General features: G+C 43.2%; 1 protein-coding gene across 2 annotated transcripts in view; it reads right to left on the reverse strand.

The window, feature by feature from the left end:
- Nucleotides 1-10,566: 10,566 nt before the first annotated feature.
- Nucleotides 10,567-23,855, reverse strand: part of LOC122932190 (S100P-binding protein-like) — a 48,612-nt gene continuing 35,323 nt past the window's right edge. For both annotated transcript variants that reach the window (XM_044286466.1, XM_044286467.1), the window contains exons 5-6: nt 13,840-13,924; nt 10,567-11,001 (exon numbers count right to left, since the gene is read on the reverse strand). In XM_044286466.1, the coding sequence (XP_044142401.1) occupies nt 10,848-11,001; nt 13,840-13,924 (239 nt within the window). In that variant the 3' untranslated portion in view covers nt 10,567-10,847. The remainder of the gene's footprint in view (nt 11,002-13,839; nt 13,925-23,855) is intronic.

Genomic DNA, 23,855 nt, shown 5'->3' on the forward strand with positions numbered 1-23,855 from the left:
GGGCAGTGTGGGGGGCAAATTACTTAATGGGGGCAGTGTGCGGACAAATTACTTAGGTCCCTTTCACACGAGCGAGTTTTCCGCGCGGGTGCAATGCGTGATGTGAATGCATAGCACTCACACTGAATCCTGACCCATTCATTTCAATGGGTCTGTGTACATGAGCGTTGTTTTTCATGCATCAGTTCTGCGTTGCGTGAAAATCGCAGCATGCTCTATATTCTGCGTTTTTCACGCAGCCCTGGCCCCATAGAAGTGAATGGGGCTGCGTGAAAAACGCATTGCATCCGCAAGCAAGTGCGGGTGCAATGCGTTTTTCACTGATGGTTGCTAAGAGATGTTGTTTGTAAACATTGTTTTTTATCACATGCGTGAAAAAAGCATTAAAACGCATTGCACCCGCATGGAAAAAACTGAACAACTAAACGCAACCACTGACAAAACTGACTGAACTTGCTTGCAAAATAGTGCGAGTTTCACTGAACGCACCCTGAACGCATCCAGACCTAATCCGCAACGCCCGTGTGGGGGGAAAAAAATACATGATGGGGGCAGTGTGGAGGACAAATTACTTAATGTGGGCAGTGTGGGGGGCAAATTACATAATGTGGGGCAGATTACATAATGGGGGCACTGTAGGGGGCAGTATTACTAATGAGGGCATTCTAGAAGGGAATTACTATTGGTGGGACTATGAGGAGCACAATTACTATGGGGGCACTATTATTTCTTTAGGATAGTATTTGTGGTATTGGGGCCGGAGCACAGCGAGCAGCAGGATAACACTGTTGGGACTCGAGGTTGGGGCATGATAATAGAAAAGTGAGGAAGCTAAGATATCTGTGTGTCACACTCTGCAGAGATGAGGCAGCTGAGAGAAGTTGTACGGACCGAATGGAGACGACGATGACAGAGAAGATCTACATCAGAGGAGACGTCACCTGGAGGCCCTGGATGTGACAGGTAAGTTCTGCTGTATAGCAAGTACAGCAAAATGCAGTGTGTGTGTGGGGAGGGTTGATTTAGAGAACTGGGCAAGGGTTAATGCAAAGTGTTAATATGCACTGTGAATATAAGCCCTGTACTGTGTTGTCACTGTGCATATTAACCCTTTACTGTGATGTCACTGCATATTATAAGGGTACTCCGGGATAGGAAAATAAATCCCCTATACAAAGGATAGGAGATAAGTGTCTGATTGGGGGGGTCCAGCCGATGGGATCCCCCACGATCTCCTCTATGGTACTCTGGATCTCCTTGTGCCCGGAGCGGTGGTCAACACTCCCCCTCCATGTATCTATGGGAGAGCCGCAGATACAGCACTTGGGTATCTCTGAGTCTTCCATAGAGCCACATGGAGGGGGAGTGTTGACCACACCACCGCTCTGTGCGGTGGTGGACACAGCTTATTTCTTGAGGACTGAGCTGGGGCGCCGTACGGGAGTTCGCAAGCATCTCAAAGATCTTCGTGGGGGTCTCATGTTCGAGTTTCGCCTAAGGCCTCACCAAGTCTAGAGCTGCCTCTGTTTATAATGGCTCGTTTTGTATGGGGAGCAATCATCAGGGGAAACAAAATGGCCGCTGTCCCATTAGTTCACACAAAACCTGCCCTGATCGCACATGAAGACAAGTTACTTTACAACACTGAGGTAAAGAGCTGCCTCATCCTCCTGTCCTACTTATCAGGGATTATTATCCTGAATACAGATAAGAACTTTAGCTGAATCTCTGAGGAATTTAGTTAATGAGGAGACATGAGGTACAGAGATGACGGACAGGACAGGCTGTGGTAATGAAGACTGTAAACAAGTGCAGCTGCTCATTAGCCACATCTCATCCTCCTCTTATGTCTCCTCATCTCCAGTCCCACAAAGATTCACCTGTATTCAGGATCATGATTCCTGACAAGCAGAGAGGAGGATGAGGCAGCACTATGGCTCATTGTAGTGAAGTAATTTGTCCTCTTGTGTGATTAGGACAGGTTTTGTGTGTACTGATAGGACGGTGGCCATTTTATTTCTCCTAATGATTGCTCCCTAGGCAAAACAAGCCATTCTAAGTAATGAAATGTATTTGTGAATATAGTTATTATAAAATAATATTTAAGAATTTCAATTTTTTTAAACTCCTTGAGAACCCCTTTAAAGGGGCTTTCCGAGACTTAAATACTGATGACATCATGTTTATCAGTCATTTGGCCTAAGCTCAGCGCAGCCCCATAGAAGTGAATGGGGCTGAGTACGATACTAAGCACAGCTGCTATGCAATGTGTGGCACTGTGCTGGGTGAGCAAGGAAAAGCTGCCACGCTCACAGCAATTCTGCTGCCTTCTCAAAGAAGCTGGATAGGTCATCAAAAATCGGAAAACCCTTTTAAGGAACAAGAAACCAAGGCTGATCAGAAAATAGAAATGGAGAGCTAGTTTGAATCAACTAGGATATGGTAGACTATTAATTTAGAACTAGCTCTCCGAATCATAAAACGTTTTGTCCTATGTACGGGGAAGGGGAGGACACAGGGTTACCTATGCTAACAAGGGCTAGTAAGCTATGATGATCACAGAAAGAGACAAACACATAAATGAACATTAAGACTGAGTGAATACGTCTACATCTGTAATCTGCATTAAGCGTAAATCTTAAAGATATGAACAGAAATTATAGAAACTAATCCAACTGTCATGTGATGAGACAAGATGATCTGAATTCTTGTCAGACCCAAAAAAAAAAAAAGCTTTAAGGTGTCTGAAGTGTTCAAAGCATGGCTGTGTGGACACTGTGCACTCATTGCAGTCTATGCAAATACTGCTTTGTACAGTGAATCTGCCCGGATTATAGAGCAGAGTGTAAGTGAACAATTGCTCTTTGCAGGCAGTGATCACCATAATCATCTGTAAGGATCATCTTTTAATGTAGGATATAGTGTTTTATACTGATAGCTAGGGTTGAGCGAATCGAGCTTCAGATCATAGATCCAAGGTCAATTTGTTAAAAAACGTTGTTTGCAATGCTGTTTCCGTACAGCATTAAAATGTATGTGCTCTGTGTTGTAAAACTTTGCCTCTGCCAAAGTTGCGGAAAGCTTCGGTATTCCTATCTTCGCATTTAAAAACATTTTAAAATAGGAATCCAAAGTCGGCTTTGGTACTGAAAATACTGAAGTCATTTACCGAAGTTTCGCACAACTTCGGCTGAGACAAAGTTTTAATACCCAGAGCACACACATTTTAAAGGGTTTCTATTACCAGAAATACTGTTATGTAGCTGACAGACATTGGCGATGCGCTAATGTCAGCACTACATAACAGTATGTTTTTTACATGTCTCCCTGCCGCTGTAGCGTTATACTACCCTAACTCGTGAGATTGCCCTACCTCCTGACTTCCTGTCGCACTGCTAATGACGTGAGGAGGCATTCCTGAGTTTTGACGATCTGCGCATGCGCAAACCGACAGTTTATGGAAAATCTCAGCGGAGTTCAGCTCTACACCGGGACACTGCACATGCGCAAGAGAGCCTCAGTAGGGAAATATTACGGCCCAGTGCGCAAGCGCGGCTAACTCCGGCCGGCGCATGCGCAGTGTCTCGGTGTGAGGCTGAACCCCGCTGAGATTTTCCATAAACTGTTGGTTTGCGCATGCGCAGATCATCAAAGCTCAGGAACGCCTCCTCACGTCATTAGCAGTGCGACGGGAAGTCAGGAGGTAGGGAAATCTCACGAAGTAGGGTAATGTAACGCTACACCGCCGTTCTGATAAAATAAGCACTTTTATAATATGCTAATGAGCCTCTAGGTGCTATGTGGGTGTAAAATCAGCACCAAGAGGCTCCGTCTACTCAGCCTTTATCCCGCCCAGGTTTCCTGTTCTGCTCGCCCCGCTCCTCTTGATTGATGTCACGGTTTGCAGAATCGCTGAACAAATCCCGTGCCTGCGCCGTTCACTTCTGTATTCGGCGCAGTGAGTGAAGGCCTTTCTCCTGATGCCGGCTTCCTCACTGTGACGTAGTCGGCGCAGGTGCAGTGAGGAATCCGGCACCAGGAGTGCATCATTAACTCACTGAGCCTGCGCCGAATACAGAAGTGAACGGCGCAGCGATTCTGCGAACCATGACATCAATCAAGAGGAGCGGGATATATTGTAAGCAATGCTAAATCCGGTTATGTAATTTTTATCGTCATACTCACTTGCGTTCTGACACTGTGCTACCACAAACCAGCAGTAAAATGCATTGAGATGAGACCTCTCGGAGTCCTGTCCATTATGTGCGTGTGAGCACGGGAGTCCTCTCAATGCATTTTAATGCTGGTTATCAAAGAGTACAGCATCTGACACCTACACTATTCACCACTTGTTCTAGTTTGGAGAGTATTTCTGAGCGGGCACATTCCCTTTAAAGAGGATCTTTCATCCGTTTTACTTATAGGAGCTAAATACCTGTACTTGCGTGGTACCCCCGCTGATGCTGCCACAGTTTTTTTTTTTTTTTTTAAACATCTCCCCTACGCCCGCCTGAAGTTCTTGCGCTCACTATGTAAATTCTGAGCATCGGAACAGGGAGGAGGAGACTCAAGGGTTTCTCAATGGGCGTCTCCTTCCCCCTGCCTGTGCCGCGATCCAATCATATCGGAGAGCGTCACAGCCAGGGAGGAAAAATACTGAGCGCAAGAACTTCAGGCGGGCGTAGCGGAGATGTTTAAAAACAAAAACAAAAAAACTGTGTGGCAGCATCAGCGGGGGTACCACACAAGTACAGGTATTTAGCTCCTATAAGTATAACAGATGAAAGGTCCTCTAAGTGCCTGTATTTCACAGCACAAAGAAACAGACAACGTTGATGACTGTAGACACTTAGTGCAGCAGATGAAGCAAAGGCTAGCCTGTCTGGCCCAGTTCCACAGAAGAGCTATAGTGGCTGAAATTGTGAGACTGGGCACATGGCAGAGCTGTTTTGGAGGCACCTACATAATGTTAGGAAGGTGGTTTTGCGGCTATGGACAATCAGTGTATGAGCTATTTTATTGAGTCTGTATTTATGATAAAGTATTTTCCTCATCACGTAACTGCTGTGTTGCATGGGGGTTGGGGATCTCATGTTTCGCCTCTTTATTTTGATTACAATCAAATGTAGTAACAATTAAAATTACTTTTACATTCCCTGCTGCAGTTTCTCTAGAACAGCATTTTTCAATATTTCCAAGCTACCCCCTACTCATAAAATTGCAACAAAGTGCCCTCAAGGCTAAAATGCAAGATCTGCTGAACTTACTAAAAGGACATTATGAGTATGTCCCCTGGTACATGATGTACCACAGGTTCAGAACCGAGGATCTAGAGTACTTTTTCTATACAAAGGTGATATTTTTCTAGTTATATGTAATCAATAGCTACACATCAGTCAGCTCTCTTGATATGATATAATGCTATAATCATGAAATGGTTACATCTTTTACTGAAGATGATAGATTTTTATGCATATTACAAATGCTGGATATAATCCAATCTAATGCTACTTAACGTGTCACCAACATTACATTTTCGGAAAATGTATCATTTTAAAAAGTATTGCAAAATGTTAATATTGTAAATCAACATATGCCTGTATAGTGTACAGTATATATCAGTTTATATTATCTCAGTCAGGATTAATCCATGAACTGGTTTTTGGTCTCTTGCTAGATAATCTGCTGGGATTACAGTGTATCTGAAATCAGATTTTATATCAATATTAAATCGTCAGTGTATAGTGGGGGATGGGTCAGCCAAGGACATCAGGTCACCTCTGTGCTCCAGTGAAAGCACGCGACATGTTGTTAATGATCTGATATAGATTTAAGATCATTATACACACTAAAGGAAGACACGTAGGCCAAAGAAATAAGAGAATCAGACTAATCTGTCACCTTAAACCCCTTATGTACCATCCAAGTGGCAGTACACCCACATAGGATACCAGCTGTGTACTTTACCATTACATTTCTTGAGCTGCTTAGATATATTATACAATGCAGAATCATTCTGATAAAGGGATAGGCAGAGCAGATGTGAGATAGTGGAGGTGATGTATAGGCAGGTTCCAACCCTCTAGTGACAGATGGTGAGGCCAGATTGACAAATGCAAGTAGTATTCCATGTTCAATTCAAGCCACAGATGTGTTCCTAGAGAGGTGGCAAGAAGAGGACTCCAGCAGATAACACACCCCAGAAACTGAATTTGTCTTTCCACAGAACATTCATTTCACATATTTCAGTAAAAAGGTTGACAAAAACATGAAGTCTTTGCTTAGATTATACAGTGGATATAAAAAGTCTACACACCCCTGTTAAAATGTCAGGTTTCTGTGCTGTTAAAAGAGACAAAGATAAATCATTTCAGAACTTTTTCCACCTTTACTGTGACCTATAAACTGTACAACGCAATTGAAAAACTGAAATCTTTTAAGTAGAGGGAAGAAAAAATATAAAAATAAAATAATATGGTTGCATAAGTGTGCACACCCTAAGGCCTCTTTCACACGGGCGAGATATCTGTGCGGGTGCAATGCGTGAGGTGAATGCATTGCACCCGCACTGAATCCGGACCCATTTATTTCTATGGGGCTGTGCAGATGAGCTGTGATTTTCACGCATCGCTTGTGCGTTGCGTGAGAATCGCAGCATGCTCCTGTTTGTGCGTTTTCCACGCAACGCAGGCCCCATAGAAGTGAATTGGGCTGCGGGAAAATCGCAAGCAACTGCAAGCAAGTGCGGATGCGGTGCGATTTTCACACACGGTTGCTAGGAGACGATCGGGATGGGGACCCGATCATTATTATTTTCCCTTATAACATGGCTATAGCTCTGAATTAAATAAACGCTGGACTCACTGACATCACACTGGACTCAAATCAGCTCATTAGCATGTGGCATCTTTGTGTGTATATTATGAGGTAACCATCTGTCACACCAGTAAGTGAATACATCTAAGGTACTTTTTAGTAGTTCACGATTGTATATAATTAGTTAGATTATAATCAAATATCCACATGACAGGTTCCCTTTAAATTATTTTTTTTTTTAACCCCTCCAGCCCTATTGTACTATGCAGTCTGCATTAAGAATGCTATTATTTTCCCTGATAACCATGTTATAAGGGAAAATAATAGTCTACACAAACATGCCGATTTTTCTCATGCGCGTGCAAAACGCATTACAATGTTTTGCACTTGCGCGGAAAAATCACGCATTTTCCCACGACACACCCGCATCTTATCCGGGCTAAAAACATGACGGCCGTGTGAAAGAGGCTTTAAACTAATACTTTGTTGAAGCACCTTTTGCTTTTATGACAGCACTCAGTCTTTTTGGGTATGAGTCTATCAGCATGGCACATTTTAACTTGGCAAAATCTGTCAGATTGCGAGGGCATATCCTGTGCACAGCCCTCTTCAGATAACCCAACAGATTTTCAAATCTGATTCAGGTCTGGGCTCTGGTTGGGCCATTCCAAAACTTTAGTCTTCTTCTAGTGAAGCCTTTCTTTTGTTGATTTGGATGTATGCTTTGGGTTGTTGTCATGCTGAAAGATGAAGTTCCTCTTCATGTTCAGCTTTCTAGCTGAAGCCTAAAGGTTTTGTGCCAATATTGACTGGTATTTGGAACTGTTCATAATTCCCTCTAGCTTAACTAAGGCCCCAGTTCCAGCTGAAGAAAAACAGTCCCTTAGCATGATGCTGCCACCACCATGCATCACTGTGGGTATGGTGTTCTTTTGGTGATGTGCAGTGTTGTTTCTGCACCAAACATATCTTTTGGAATTATGGTCAAAAAGTTCAACCTTGGTTTCATCAGATCTTTACACCTTTTCCCACATGCTTTTGGGAGACTTCAGATGCGTTTTTGCAAAACGTAGCCTGGCTTGGATGTTTTTCTTTGTAAGAAATGGCTTTCGTCTTGCCTCTCTAGCCCATACATATGAAGAATACGGGAGATTGTTGTCACATGTACCACACAGCCAGTACTTGCCAGATATTCCTACAGCTCCTTTAATGTTGCTGTAGGCCTTTTGGTAGCCTCCCAGACCAGTTTTCTTCTAGTCTTTTCATAGATTTTGGAGGGACGTCCAGTTCTTGGTAATGTCACGGTTGTGCCATATTTTCTCCACTTGATGATGACTGTGTTTCATGGGTCCATCGGGTCCCCATGCGGCTGTAGGGGGTACCCGATGGCATGGAAGGCAGCGCGATGCCTTCCTGTGACGTGCCTGTGAGATGGCTTAGAATATGGAGACACAAACTATTTTTTTTTGTTTTAAAAAAGCTGTTATTGTGTAAAACTTAAGTAAATAAATAAAAAAAAAGGATACATATTAGGTATCGCCGCGTCCGTATCGACCGGCTCTATAAAAAGATCACATGCCCTAACCGCTCAGATAAACACTGTAAAAAAAGCAATTTTTTGTCATCTTACATTACAAAAAGTGTAATATCAAGCGATCAAAAAGTCATATGCACTCCAAAATAGTGGCAATTAAACAGTCATGTCATCCTGCAAAAAATGATACCCTACCTAAGATAAATCGCCCAAAAACTGAACTATGGCTCTCAAACTATGGAAACACTAAAACATGATTATTATTTTTTTTTGTTTCAAAAATGAAATCATTGTGTAAAAACTTACATAAATAAATAAAAAATTGTATAATATTTGGTATTGCCGCGTCCGTGACAACCTGCTCTACAAAAATACCACATGATCTAACCTGTCAGGTGAATGTTGTAAATACCCAAAAATAAAAAAAACAGTGCCAAAACAGCTATTTTTTGTTACCTTGCCTCACAAAAAGTGTAATATAGAGCAACCAAAAATCATACGTACCCTAAACTAGTACCAACAAAACTTCCACCCTATCCCGTAGTTCCTAAAATGGGGTCACTTTTTTGGAGTTTCTACTCTAGGGGTGCATCAGGGGGGCTTCAAATGGGACATGGTGTCAAAAAAAATAGTCCAGCAAAATCTGCCTTCCAAAAACTGTATGGCATTCCTTTCCTTCTGTGCCCTGCCGTGTGCCCGTACAGCATTTTACAGCCACGTATGGGGTGTTTCTGTAAACTACAGAATCAGGGCCATAAATAGAGTTTTGTTTGGCTGTTAACCCTTGCTTTTTAACTAGAAAAAAAAAATGGAAAATCTGCTAAAAAAGTGAAATTTTATCTCTATTTTCCATTAATTCTTGTATAACACCTAAAGGGTTAACAAAGTTTGTAAAAATCAGTTTTGAATACCTTGAGGGGTGTAGTTTCTAGGATGGGGTCATTTTTGGGTGGTTTCTATTATGTAAACCTCACAAAGTGACTTCAGACCTGAACTGGTCCTTAAAAAGTTGTTTTTTGAAAATTTCTTAGAAATGTCAAGATTTACTTCTAAACTTCTAAGCCTTGTAACGTCCCCAAAAAATAAAATGTCATTCCCAAAATGATCCTAACATGAAGTAGACATATAGGAAATGTAAAGTAATACATATTAATACCTACAAAAATAGTTATTATAGAAGTAGAGAAATTGAAACTTGCAAATTTTTCCAAATGTTTGGCAAATTTGGTATTTTTTTTATAAATAAAAATGCATTTTTTGACTCCATTTTACCAGTGTCATGAAGTACAATATGTGACGAGAAAACAATCTCAGAATGGCCTGGATAAGTAAAAGCGTTTTAAAGTTATCACCACAAAAAGTGACACTGGTCAGATTTGCAAAAAATGGCCTGGTCCTTAAGGTGAAATAAGACTGTGTCCTTAAGGAGTTAAATAGGAGTCAGCATATACCTGCCATCATTTAACATGCTTTTTAATGTGACTGCTTAATTTTGAACACAGCTACATCCCCAGTTATAAGAGGGTGTGCACACTTATGCAACCACATTATTTTTGTTTGTTTTTCAATTGCTTTGTACAGTTTTTATAGGTTAAGTTCTGAAATTATTTATCTTGGTCTAATTTTTTTTTTTACAGCACAGAAACCTGACATTTTAACAGGGGTGTGTAGACTTTTTATATCCACTGTATATTCATATACACAGCTATAGCAGAAACAAGGACAGGATCATTCCCCTTTTGGAAAAAATGCTCAGTCAAAACGCCCAAGGTGGAAAGACAGTACGAGAACGCTATATTTCCCAAAATGACACAAAAAGCTATCAGAAAATGCTAGAATTCTCTCTTGTGTATTATCTGCCATCCTCTCTGGCAGAATGGTGCATTCATAGTAATCTTGGTTTTGATTTTAATCCCTCATGAAGTGGGTGGGAAAGAGGGGGTGATTTACAGCAAACTCATTTCCAATTCATAAATCTCTCCTAAACCGAGGTAATCCACAAGCCAGGGCCAAGCCAAGTGGAGAAGCAGAGGTGGAAATACATGAACTGGATCATGGAAAGAGAAATGGCTCAGATAGGTTTGTAAGAACAAATTGGAAAAATTAATTAGGAGTGATAAAGCAGATTCATATATGATTAGGTACACCAGAACACATCAAACCAAATACATGTCAACTTGATGGCAAGGCTAATTTGCATATCAAGCAAACAAATGTGAAAATGTCAAATTTTATTATAACTGAGCAGAGACCAACAGAAATCTACAACAGTCATAAAACCCCTGCTAAACTTCAATAAAAACAAAAACAGGGAGCATCATTTATAAAAGGTAACACAGAAGTGAACAAACAGCTAGAACTCAGGACATCACAACAGGTGACACCTGCTGGTGGCGTAAACAATTACATTCAATACAAAAACATCAAAACGATTAAAACAAAAACCAGAAAGAAAAAGAGGAAACATCAAAACATCTTCATTCACAGTGTTCCGCATTCATGAAGGGCGGACGGGTAGAGCATCAGGCACTGGACTTCTTTGGAATGTCGCTGGGAAGTTCTTAAAGCGTTCATAAGCACCTCCATTTTTTTTCACCCACTGATTTAAGCTGCAGAATTTAGATGGCTTCTTTCCAAAGCGAGGGTGATTCCTAAAAGACCAAGCAACAATATCACAAACATGGATAAAAGTATTCTATTATCATACGCAGACAATATAAAAGGTGCAAACTGTTTTTTATGCTCTTCTGCTGACAGCCTTTGTAAGGACGGGTTCACATCACATTTTTAAGTATACTTTTTTTGTATACGTTAAACATAATGTAAAACTAGCGTAACAAAGCTAAAACCAGCCCTCTACATGGATCCAGAGATCTGCCCACTTAAGGCCTCATACACGACAGTATTTTTTTGCGGTCCGCAAAAAGGGGTTCCGTTGTTCCGTGATCCGTGCCAGTTTTTGTTTCCGTGTGTCTTCCTTTATTTTTGGAGGATCTCCAGACATATAGGAAAGTAAAAAAAAAGAAAAATCTAAGTCAAGTTTGCCATGCAAATGATAGGAAAAAAATGGACGCGGACGACAATCTTGTGTGCCTCCGCGTTTTTTCACGGACCCATTGACTTGAATGGGTCCGCGAACAGTTTTCCGTTAAAAAAAATATAGGACAGGTTATATTTTTTTGACGGACTGAAACCACGGATAACGGACGCGGATGACAAATGGTGCATTAGCAGAGTTTTCAACGGACCCATTGAAAGTCAATAGGTCTGCAGAAAATCACGAAAAACGGAACAACGGACACGGAATGAAACAACGGTAGTGTGCATGAGGCCTAATGCTGTAATTTCTCAGCTAGATTTATTTCAAACTGGATGCTCAGGAAGTGTGCGACTTCCGCAGCAGCTCTCGCCATCACAGCTCAGGATGGGTGTCCTCTCAGCAGCAGCAACCCCTAAAACAGCTCAAGAGGCGTGTCCTTTCTGTTGTAGCTTTCTCCCCGTAACTGTCATAGCTTCTAACAGCTGATATGGCCAATGACAGTGGCAGGGGCCTGGCTGACACTGACAGCTAGGTCCCTGCTGTAACAGTGTTGTGTGCAAAAAAAAATGGTGTCTCAGACAGCATTCCGTTTTGTAACCGAAACAAAAACAAAAACAAAAAAAACAAAAAAAAACAAAAAGAAATACATCCATAATTGAGAGCGATGTAAGGCTAGGTCTACACGACGACAATAAGTCGCGAGACACATAGGGCACAACTATACTGCAACACGTGTCGCGCAACAAATTTTATAATGGTAGTCTATGGTGTCACACTGCGACATTCGCAGAAAAATCCATCTTGAATGGGTTTTTTGCGACTGTTGTGTCGCAGTACGACACCGTAGACTACGATTATAAAAATGGTTGCGCGACATTTGTGCGACAAATGTCGTCATGTAAACCTAGCCTAAGTCAATGGTGACGGATCCATTTTTCGTACGATCGCGCTGTAAAACGCCCGACACCCCAAGAAGTACATGAGCTTCTTTGGGGCGTCTTGTTGCGCGTTCCCGTACATAGACTTTCGGGAACTCGCGACAATAGGCATTCGCTTGTCTCTGTATGCGCAATTGCAAACGCCGGTACAATCGCGCATACAGAGCGCTCCTTTCAGAACGCTCAGGTGTGAACCCAGCGTAAGATAGGAAGGCTGGTCACTATCGCGGCCTGCAGCTATCCAAGGGGGCCTGGGTGCCAGGGTAAGTCGTTTCTAAAACCAGCAAGCGCAGCATGATAATAAGAGGCTTTGCTTTTCACACTGGCACACGATGGGCACAACATATTGGGCATTCACTTTGCACCATCTGCTGTGCAAAACATCTGTGGGGTCAAAACATCTCTTGGTAAATACTGTGAAGGGATTCTGAAATGGGGTCACTTTTTTATTTCACCCAGAGCCTTTGCAGTTTTCAGTCAATGCTGTATAAAATCAATAAACTAGGCCAGGCATCCTCAAACTGCAGCCATCCAGCTGTTGTAAAACTACAAACCCCACAATGCCCTGCTGTAGACTGATACCTGTAGGCTGTTCGGGCATGCTGGGAGTTTTAGTTTTGCAACAGCTGGAGGGCTGCAGTTTGAGGATGCCTGAACTAGGTCTCAAATGCAAATAGTGCTTTCACTTCTGGACCCTGCAGTGGGCCCAAACAGCAGTTTACAACCACATATGGTTTGTTGCTGTATTTAGGAAGAAATTGGTAACAAATTGTGGGCTTCTTTTTCTCCTGTTAAAGAAGAAGCTATAGCAACATTTTATTGGAATAAATGTGATTTTTTTCCGTTCATTTTTACAGCTAAGTGTTTCTGAATTCTATGAAATGTCTTGAGGGGTATAGTTTCCAAAATGGAGTCACTTTTTGGGGATTTCCTCTGTAGGGGTAACCTCAGGGTCTCTTCAAATGCGGCAAAAACAATTCCTGCAAAATGTGCCCTCCAAAAGCCAAAATGACTCTACTTCCTTTTTGAGCCCTGCTGTGTGCACATACAGTGTATCCAGGAGAAAATGTGTAACAAATTTGGGGTTTATGCAACATTTTATTGGAAGAAATTTTTAATTTTCACATCCAAATGTTTCTAAATTCTATGAAACGCCTGTAAGGTCAAAGCGCTCAGCACACCACTTGATAAAGTCTTAGGGGTGTAGTTTCCAAAATTAGGTCACCTTCTGTGGGTTTCTACTGTAAAGGTAACTCAGTCTTTAAATGTTACATAACACCCAAAAACTATTCCAACAATATCTGCCCACCAAAAACGTCTTTACCTTCCGAGCCCTATGGTGTGTTCATACAGTGGTTTTTGTTATAAACTGCAGGATCAGGGTAATAAATATTGAGCTTTGTTTTGCTCATTTAATCTGGATTAAAATGGAAAATCTAGAGTGAAATTTTGAAATTGCTAAAGTCAAAGTACTTATTCTCGGCATGCATAGGATGTTTTACCCTTCATACCTTTTAGTGAAAAATGATGGGTTCTTCCAGTTCGGATTCTTAAGACTGGTTTGGTGCAATAATGATCCCAACTCACGAGAAGGACCTATACAAAAGATGCAGAGAAAGTCAGATGCATTCAACCTAAAATTTGAAATCTAGTATATAAACATTAAAAAAAAAGAAGCTTTTTTAATATGGAAATAAGTTCTAGTTCACAGTTAGCAACTAGTGCACATAAGCTTTAAAAGAGGACCTGTTATCTCCCCTGACACGTCCGTTTTAGTAATTACCTGCATTTCCCATGCAATGACAATTTTGGAGCATTTTTTTCCACTGTATGTAGTGGTGTTGCTCTGTTATTCCTGCTGAGGGTTTATGTAAGTGCTCTTTATACTCTTACTTTCAGAAAAGACATAAATTACTCTTACCGGTAAATGGATTTTCCTTTAGCCTCCACAACGGCAATACCTGGAGTTTGGCCCGCCTTCTCAGGGACAGGAAACAATAGCGAGATCAGCCAATAAAGGGCCCCCTCCCTCTTACCTCTCCAGTTATTAACCTAGGACTCAGAATAGGCATGAAAACAAGGAGTAATTTAATAAGGTATAAACATAAACAACAGAGATAATCTCACTTAAACAGAGGTACTTCAAAACTTCATAGCGGGCTACAAATAAAAAAAATAAAAAAGAGCAACTACTCATAATTCATCACAAAAAAAAAAAAAAGTATTTGAAAGTAAATATATGTAAAACTATGTATATACTTCTACTTTTTTTTTTTTTTGGGTGGGAATCCCGTGCCATTGTGGAGGCTAAAGGAAATTCCAATTACCGGTAAGAGTAATTTATGTATTTTCCCCACGCCTCCACAACGGCACTACCTGGAGGAATAACATAGGAGACCTAACTAGGGTGGGACTACCGCAGATAACACTTTGCGGCCAAAGGACAAGTCTCTATTGGTGGAAACGTCCAGCTTGTAATGCTTTAAGAAAGTACAAGGGTTGGACCATGTCGCTGCTCGACATATCTTCCAATGAAGCGGAGGCACCTTCGGCCCAGGATGCAGACAATGCTCTGGTGGAATGAGCTTTCAGTAAAGGAGGTGGAGCAATCCCCTCAGTTTCGTAGGCTAACGTAATGCAGGCCTTTATCCATCTGGAGATGGAGCTTTTGCTGGCTGCTTCGCCTCTGTGAAGTCCCAGATATTGTACCAGCAACTGGTTTGACTTCCTCAAATCTTCGGTTGCTTTCAAGTACTGAAGTGCGCACCTTCTAACGTCTAGGTTATGGAACAACTTTTCCTTATCTGATGTCGCGGATAGACCTTTATCAAGCCCTGTTTGAAGGAAGTCAAGATTAGGGTCACCTCTGGCTCCTTGGAGGGATCCCACCTGTAGTTCCCAAAACGTAAAAAGGATTCCCAGGCTCTCAAATAGGATTTTAGACGTTACCGGTTTTCTACTCTGCAACAGAGTGGAGATTACTGACTGAGAAACCTTTTTCTCTTAAGATACGCCTTTCAGTTTCCAAACTGTCAAGCGAAGGGGATGACTGGCTGACTCTGGGATGCATTAATGGTCCCTGGAGAAGTAGATCTGGTCGGGGTGGCAGCATCCAGTATTCTTCTCCTGCTAGGTTTTTCAGTGTAGGAAACCATGTTCTCCTGGACCAGAAGGGTGTGATTAGGAGAATTTGAGCCTTCTCTTCCAGGATCTTGGAAATTACTTTTGGTATTAGAGGAAAAAGGTGGGAATGCATAAAGAAGATCCTGAGGCCAGGGTGATGACAGGGCGTCCACTGCAAGGGGTCAGTCTAGAGCAGGGGTGCACAACCTGCGGCCCGGGGGCCACATGCGGCCCTCAATACCATTTTATGCGGCCCCCAGCCATCTGGTAGCAGACATGTATGTCTATATCTTGTGGCTGCTCACATGAATCTTTCATGTATTGTCCCATTAGATGGGAGTCCTAGAAGTTAAACTAGACATTTAGAATATATACTGTATGTTCAATATGCCATAAATATAGTATTTCACTTGGTAATACCCCTTTAAAGATTATGTTCGGCCCTTGGAATTGTTTCAGGTTGACAATGTGGCCCCCAACCAGAAAAGGTTGTGCACCCCTGGTCTAGAGGATAGGGAAAAGAAGCCTGCGACTTGTCTGTTTTTCCTTGTCACAAATAGGTTATTTTTGGAGTGCCCCATCTGGCACAAATTTGAGCAAAGATCTGATGGTTCACGCTCCATTCCCTCGGCTGCAGTCGATCCCTGCTCAGGAAGTAAGCCAATTGATTTTCTCTCCCTCTTACGTGGGCTGCTGATAGAGAGTATAGGATTCCCTCGGCCTAATCTAGAATTTTCCTTGTGACTAGGGACAGGGAGCGGCTTCTTGTTTCCCCCTGCTCGTTTATGTAAGCTACCGTGGTAGAATTGTCCGAAAGGATTTTTACGTTTTTCAGATGGGTATAAGGAGAAAACTTTATGGCTTCCCAGACTGCACTTAGCTCCCTCATATTCGATGAAGCCTGTTGTAGCTGTGTCTTCCAGGACTCCTGTGTCATCTTTTCATTCATGTGGGGCCCCCCAGCCCTGTTGACTGTCATCGGTGGTGATGACTAACAAGTCAGTCTGTCTCCACTCCACCCGCTGGGATAAGTTTGACTGGTTCGTCCACCTGGATAGGTTCATCTTCAGATACGATGGAATTTTTATCTTCTTGTTCAGAGATAACAGATTTTTGTCCCAATTTTCCAAAAGGAAGGCTTGGAGCGACCTTGAGTGGTGCTGAGCCCACTTTACACATGAAATTGTTGACGCCATGAGTCCCAATATTATCATTATTTCCCTGAAGGAGGTTATTCTTTGTCTTTGGAAATTTTTGATACTGGAAATTGAATTTTTTTGTTTCTGCTCCGGCAGAAAAGTCATAAGGCGCGAGTCCAGTAGAACACCTAGAAAGATTTTTTCTTGTGAGGGGAGAAGACAGGACTTCTGATTTTTTTTTTTATCCAACCCAGGTCAACTAGGGTTAAAAGAATTGTTTGAAGGTGGCACAGAAGAAGATTTTCTGACGGGGCTGTAATAAAAAAATCATCTAGGTATGGTATGAAGGAAATTCCTGCTAGATGAAGGAATTTTGCTACTTCAGTCATGACTTTTGTAAACAATCTCGGGGCAGAACTGAGGCCGAATGGGAGAACTTGAAATTGATAATGATGGAGAGATCCCTGGAACCAAACCGCTATTCTCAGAAACTTCTGGTCTCTCTTCTGGATTGGGATGTGAAAGTAGGCATCCGCCAGGTCTACTGTTACCATATAGCAATTTTTTTGTAGAAGATTGACCACAGATCTCACAGTCTCCATTTAGAATTTTTTGCAAACCACGTATTTTAGGGTTTTTAGATTTATTATTGCCCTGAAGCGTTTGTTTTTTTCACCAGAAATATGGAAGAATAGAAACCTTTCTTCTGTTCCCCGACTGGTACAGGAATGATGGCTCCCCCCCTGAGTCTGGAGTTCTCCATGTAACAGTCTGGGGGAGGCGGATTAATTCCAGACTGTAGCCTTCTTTTATAACCCCCAGTACCCAAGGGAAGGCCTGAATTTTCACCCAAGCTGAGTAAAAATGCATGAGCCTTGCCCCTACTGCTCCTCTGGCGTCATTGGGAAGTAGTGGCCCGGGAAGACTTTTCGGGACTAAATAGGAAGCCCTTCCCTTTTCCTCTGGATGACTGCCATGACGCCCCACGATTCTTTTTTCTTTTGATCAGGTCTACCACGTCTCTGGGGCCGAAAGGATCGTCTCTGATGAAAGAACTTTGATTCCTTTTTTCCTATCTGACGCCTTCTCCAAAATATCATCGAGTGCTGAGCTAAACACTATCCCCCTCGCAAGGTAAGGCACATAACTTGTTCTTTGATGCCGTATCCCCTGACCAGGTTCTTACCCAAATTGCTCTACGAGACGCGGGAGGTAAAAGCCCGGGGCGTCCACCGGATTTACACCAAGAGGGAGGGATGGAAAAAAGGCAGCATCCCGCTAACCCTCCTCCTGCAAAGGCCCTCCGGCAGAGCCGGGAATACTCACATAAAGGCCGTGTGAGCTGCTGATCCGCGATCCAGACCTTCTGAGGGACAGGAAACAACTGGAGAGGTAAGATGGAGGGGGCCCTTTATTGGCTGATCTCGCTATTGTTTCCTGTCCCTGAGAAGGCGGGTCAACCTCCAGGTAGTGCCGTTGTGGAGGCGTGGGGAAAAAGTACTTTTTTCTTGCACATTTCATCTTCTGAGACGCACTGAATGGGGGCTATAGTGGGAGCCATTTAGAGCAGGGACACATGATTGCACTACAGAGGCCGTTTACTGAAAGCCCCCTTGTGTGTACCTCCCCTTCACTGGCTCGACCCATAAGCCACATCACTTCCTCTACAGTCTCCTTCCCCCATGCAGGTCGCTAAGTAAATACACTATAGGCATAGTCACTGACAAAACATCTCTGCTTCATCATGGGCATTACTTGCTGTTGTCCACAGCTAAGTGCTCGCTCTTTATAGGAGAGTTAAAAAACAACAACACGGGGGCACCACTTATAATAGGTACCTACAGGAAGCTTGTGGCAAGCAGGTGGAGGACACTACCGTCCAGAGTAACTACCCCGTAGGACTTCTAAAGCTGCTGGGCGATTGACTTCCAATCTGCCTTGAATAACTAATCACACAATTGGGGTCATTTATCTAAATGGTGTAAAGTAGAAGTGGCTCACTTGCCCATAGCAACCAATCAGATTCAACCTTTCATTTTTGACAGCTCCTTTGGAAAATGAAAGGTGGAATCTGATTGGTCGCTATAGGCATTTAAGCAAATTCGACTTTACATCAGTTTGATAAATGACCCCCAATGTGTACTTTAAACAAATATACCAGATGATAAATGGGACAAATTAGAATACCTGTGAACTCACTTGCCGGATCTAGGAATCATCAGGACAGCTTAGGTTACATATAATCATTTTAAGGCCCTGTTCACACTACATCTTCTGACATGCGTACCACATATTCCGTGCCAAAAAGCTGGATGGATTACACCTCCCATTGTTTTCAGAGGGAGGCCATGCTGCCGCAGCCACGACCTTGCCAAGAAGCCGCATGAATGGAATCTGTCTCCAATGTCAAAAGAAGCCGTGTGAACTGGGCCTAAGGGCAATGTCAATAACCGTCTTATAAAATTCAGTTGTGGTGTTCATGAAAATTTCTTTCTGCAAATAAGGGCTTCAGTGCCCACAGGGAGGGGGCCCAACATTGGAAAGCTGAAAAGTTGAGGTGCAATGAGAGGCTAGGGCCCACCCCTCGGTGTACCGAGTCTGTAATTTCAGAATCCCTTGCTCAACAATTTGTGCTAAACTGTGTTAATTTGTAGAGGACAAAATGATGCTTCAACGGTTAATGGAAACCAAAATAGTTAACCATTTAAGGGCTGCATTCCAAATCACCCCAAAAATCTAAGTAAACTATTCAAGTCACAGGCGTTTCCAATTTGTGTGATTTTTTTTACAATATGAATTATTAAAGTACCATTCATTCTATAGCGCTGTACATATGAAAATGGGTATACGTACATAATACAGACAGATAGCATTAAGCATGAACAACATGAGTCACAGACTGGTACAGAAGGAGAGGGGGTCCTGCCCGTGAGGGCTTACAATCAGTTATGCCAAGAGATGAGAGCGTTTGTAACAGAAGGGAGTGGTTGACAGTGTCAAAGAGAGGACAAGTCAAGGAGAAGGGGGACAGAGTAATGTTTTTTTGTTTTGGCTGTTAGTAGACTTTGGTAAGAGCAGTCTCAGTCGTAGTCTCAGTAGTAGGGTTGGAAGCCAGATTGTAGCAGGTCAAAGAGGGAGCAGGAGGAGAGGCGAGAGGACAGTTGAGAATGGACATGTTGCTCAAGCAGCTTTGAGGCATATGGAAGAAGTGATATGGGGCAATAACTGGACAAAGAAGATGGGTCAAGTGAAGACTTTTTGTCTGTTTTGAGTGTTAGTGTGTGGACCGGGATGAAGTGTGTGGACCGGGATGAAGAGATGAGTGAAGAGAAGGCGAGTAGGTTGTGGTCGGATAGGGAGAGGTGCGAATTAGAAAGGTTAGATAGGAAGCAGAGGCAGGTAAAGATAAGATCCAGAGTGTGACGATCTCTGTGTGTGGGAGCGGAAGACCACTGTGAGAGGCCGAAGGAGGAAGAGAGTGATAGGAGTTTAGAGGCGGCTGAGTGGCAGGTGTCAATAGGGATGTTGAAGTCACCCATGATTATAGTGGGGAAGTTGGCAGAAAGAAAGTGTAGTAGCCAGGTGTTGAAGTGGTCAAGAAAGATGGTGGCTTGGCCTGGGGCGGTAAATGACAGCTACTTGAAGGTTGGAGGTGGAGTAGATGCGAACAGAGTGTACTTCAAATGAAGCGAGTGTAATGGAGGGCGACAGTGGAGTTTGGCTGTAGGAGCAGGTGTCCGATAGAAGACCAACTCCTCCACCATGTCTGCAGTTGGGGAAAAAGGGGTGTAAGCGAAATACAATTCGCTATAAGAGTGCAGCAGGGGAGGTGTCGTCAGATCAGATGGTGTCAGCCATGTTCCTGTGAGACACAGAAAGGAAAGTTTGAGAGATGAAAAGATAGTAAACGTAGGACAGTTTGTTACCGACAGAGTGTGCATTCCATAATGCTCCTGCAAGAGGAACCAAAAGGAGCAGGGGTCAAAGGAATGGTTATTAGGTTTGAGGGGTTGCAGAAATTTTTAGAAGGAGATTTGTAGTAGGAGGTAGAGGCGATAGTGGAGATTTGCTGAGGGGGGCCTGTATTTTGAGACATATCATCAGCAATAAGGAGAAGCAGAGAAAAATGGTATTACTTACCGGTAATTTTATTTTACAGAGCCCATGACAGCACCACCAGAGAGAGAAGGATCCGCCCCCCACGAGACAGGAAACCTGCAGAATAAAAAGGGCGGACACTCTCCTCCCCTTCAGTGAGTTTTCCATGTACCGGAGGAAGGCCGCCAACATATATTAGACGTGTAAAAAAAAAAAATTCCATTAAATATCACTTATTTTTTTTATATCACCCGTGCAAAAAGGAAGGACACAGAGAGGGAAAGCCGTGGTGCTGTCATGGGCTCCGTAAAATAAAATTACCGGTAAGTAATACCATTTTTTCCTATCGCCCATGACAGCACCACCAGAGACTTACTAGAGGAACTCTTAAGGGTGGGATGTAGAAAGAAGGACCCCTTCACCAAAGGAAGAATCCCCCGAAAAGTTTAGGTCCAACCTATAATGTTTAAAGAAGGTAGAGGGTGAAGACCAAGTGGCTGCCTTGCAAATTTTCTCAATTGGAACCGCGGACCTCTCTGCCCAAGATGCTGCCACCGCTCTGGTCAAGTGAGCCCTTAACCCAACAGGAGGGGACAGACCAGAGGATAGATAGGATAAGGAAATAGCAGCAACAATCCATCGGGCGATGGAACCTTTAGAGGCAGCCGAACCCTTATTCACTCCCTGAAACTGAAGAAACAGTGAAGAAGACCTCCGCCAGGTAGATGTAGAGGATAGATAAGCTAAAAAGAGCTCTTCTGACATCTAGACAATGGAGAGACTCTTCCTCCTCAGTGGAAGGATTCTGAAAAAGGGTAGGAAGAACAATCTCCTGAGAACGGTGAAATTTAGAGATGACTTTCGGGAGGAAAGCCGGGTCAGGACGAATGATAACCTTGTCATCTAATATCAAAGTGTACGGAGGGTTTATGGAGATGGCCTGAATCTCACTAATCCTGCGGGCGGAGGTTAAGGCTATTAACAAGGCTAGTTTGAAGGTCAGATGCTTGATAGAGGAGGACTCAATAGGCTCAAAGGGAGATTCTGATAAGGCTTTCAGCACTACCTCTAAACTCCACGGAGGAGGCCTAGGAACTGACACTAGGGAGGTTCTAACTACACCCCTAAAAAATCTGGAAACCCATGGATTCCCTGCTAAGTTCTGGTTAAACAAGGCTGAAAGAGCTGATACCTTAACTTTTAGAGTGCTGACTGCTAGGCCCAGTTCTAGCCCCTTCTGGAGAAACTCCAGGATAGTATGTAAGGGGGCTACTGCAGGGATGCTCCCTAACTGGATCTGGGCGAAGTCTAGAAATTTATGCCAGATTCTGCTATAAATTCCTACAGTGACCTCTTTCTTGCTCTTTAGCAGGGTAGAAACTAGGGCGTCAGAAAACCCTTCCTTGTTTAGTAACCACCTCTCAAATTCCAGGCAGTTAAGTGTAGGTTCTCCACAGCTGGATGCATCACCGGTCCCTGGCTTAGAAGCCCCCTGGCCGAAGGAAGAACCCAAGGATCGGATACCGACATGGTTCCGAGCCCCGTGAACCAGGCTCTCCTGGGCCAAAAGGGTGCTATTAGGATTACCCTGGCCTTTTCTTCCCGAATCTTCCTCAAAACCCGGGGAATGGCGTAAGCTAGATGAAACTTCCACTCCTGGGACAGAGCATCCATCCCACAAGGGGACCCCGACTGGTTTAGAGAAAAGAACTTCGGTACTTTCTTGTTTGAATGGGTAGCAAACAAGTCGATTTCCGGAAAGCCCCAAAGATCTACAATCTTCTGGAAGACTAATGGGTCCAAAGACCACTCCCCCTGAGACAGGGTATGACGGCTCAGGAAATCGGCTTGTTTGTTCTCCACACCCCTTATGTGAACGGCTGAAATCGAGGTACACGTTCTCTCTGCTAACTCCAGAATAGAGAAGGCTTCTTTCATGAGGGCTCTGCATCTCGTTCCTCCTTGTTTGTTAATAGGAAACTACCGTCCTGTTGTCTGAAAGAACTCTTAAATTCTTTCCCTTTATTTCTGGAAGTGAACTCCTCATAGCTAAGCCCACTGCCATCAGTTCCTTTAGATTTGAGGATTGAATTTTCTGAAGGGAATTCCAATGGCCCTGATAGGAAGAACCTTGAATGTGAGCCCCCCCCCCAAGGGCTTGCGTCCGTAGTCAGACAAACCAAACTTTCGATTTTCCAAGGGGTCCCCCGTGTTAGATTTCCTTTTTATAGCCACCAGGCTAGTTCCTGGATAGTCTGGGAAGAGACTTCCAAACTGGCATCCAGTGACTTGCTCTTCTCCCAACTGGCCAGAATCTCCCACTGTAAGGTCCTGGAATGAAGCTGTGCCCACCTTACTGCTGGAATACAGGACGTGAGGGAGCCCAGGACTGACATTGCTTTCCTTATGGAAGTCACTGGTCTCTGGGTTAGACTCGTAATTTTGCTTTGAACGGTCTGTATCTTCTCTATAAGTAAAAAACATCTCTGGAGAGAGGAGTCCAAAATTAGGCCCAGGAACACCTGTTTCTTCAGTGGACGGGATCTTGACTTCTCTTCGTTTATCATCCAACCCAGTTTTCCTAAAATGGTACGGACCTCTAGAACTGCTAGACTGCAAGCCTCTTCTGACTTACCTACGATAATAAGAAATCGTCTAGGTAAGGGATAAAAAGAATGTCCCTTTCCCTTATGTGGGCCGCCATCTCTGCTACCAATTTTGTGAAAACTCTCGGAGCCGTGGAAAGCCCGAAAGGGAGAGCCTGGTACTGAAAATGTTGAAGATGACCGTCTAAAAAAAACTGCTACCTTTAGGAACTTCTGATGTTCTACAGCAATGGGGACGTGGTAGTATGCGTCCTTTAGGTCGAGAACTGCCATAAAACACTGAGGGTATAAGAGATTGATCGCTGATTTTATCGTCTCCATCTTGAATTTCTTTGGCTGAAGGAAGAGATTTAGCTTCTTTAGATTTATGATGGTTCTCCAGGAACCGTCTGGTTTTTTGACCAGAAAAAGCGGGGAATAGAACCCTTTCCCTCTTTCCTCTTCTAATACCGGGATTAAAACGGATTTTTCTACTAATTTCAACACCTCTTTTTCCATGATGGATCTTCCCTGCATGGAACAAGGAACTACGGTGGGTAAGAATCTGGCAGGAGGAGACTG

Source organism: Bufo gargarizans, chromosome 3 (assembly GCF_014858855.1).
Source record: "Bufo gargarizans isolate SCDJY-AF-19 chromosome 3, ASM1485885v1, whole genome shotgun sequence".
In the NCBI taxonomy this organism is placed as follows: domain Eukaryota; kingdom Metazoa; phylum Chordata; class Amphibia; order Anura; family Bufonidae; genus Bufo; species Bufo gargarizans.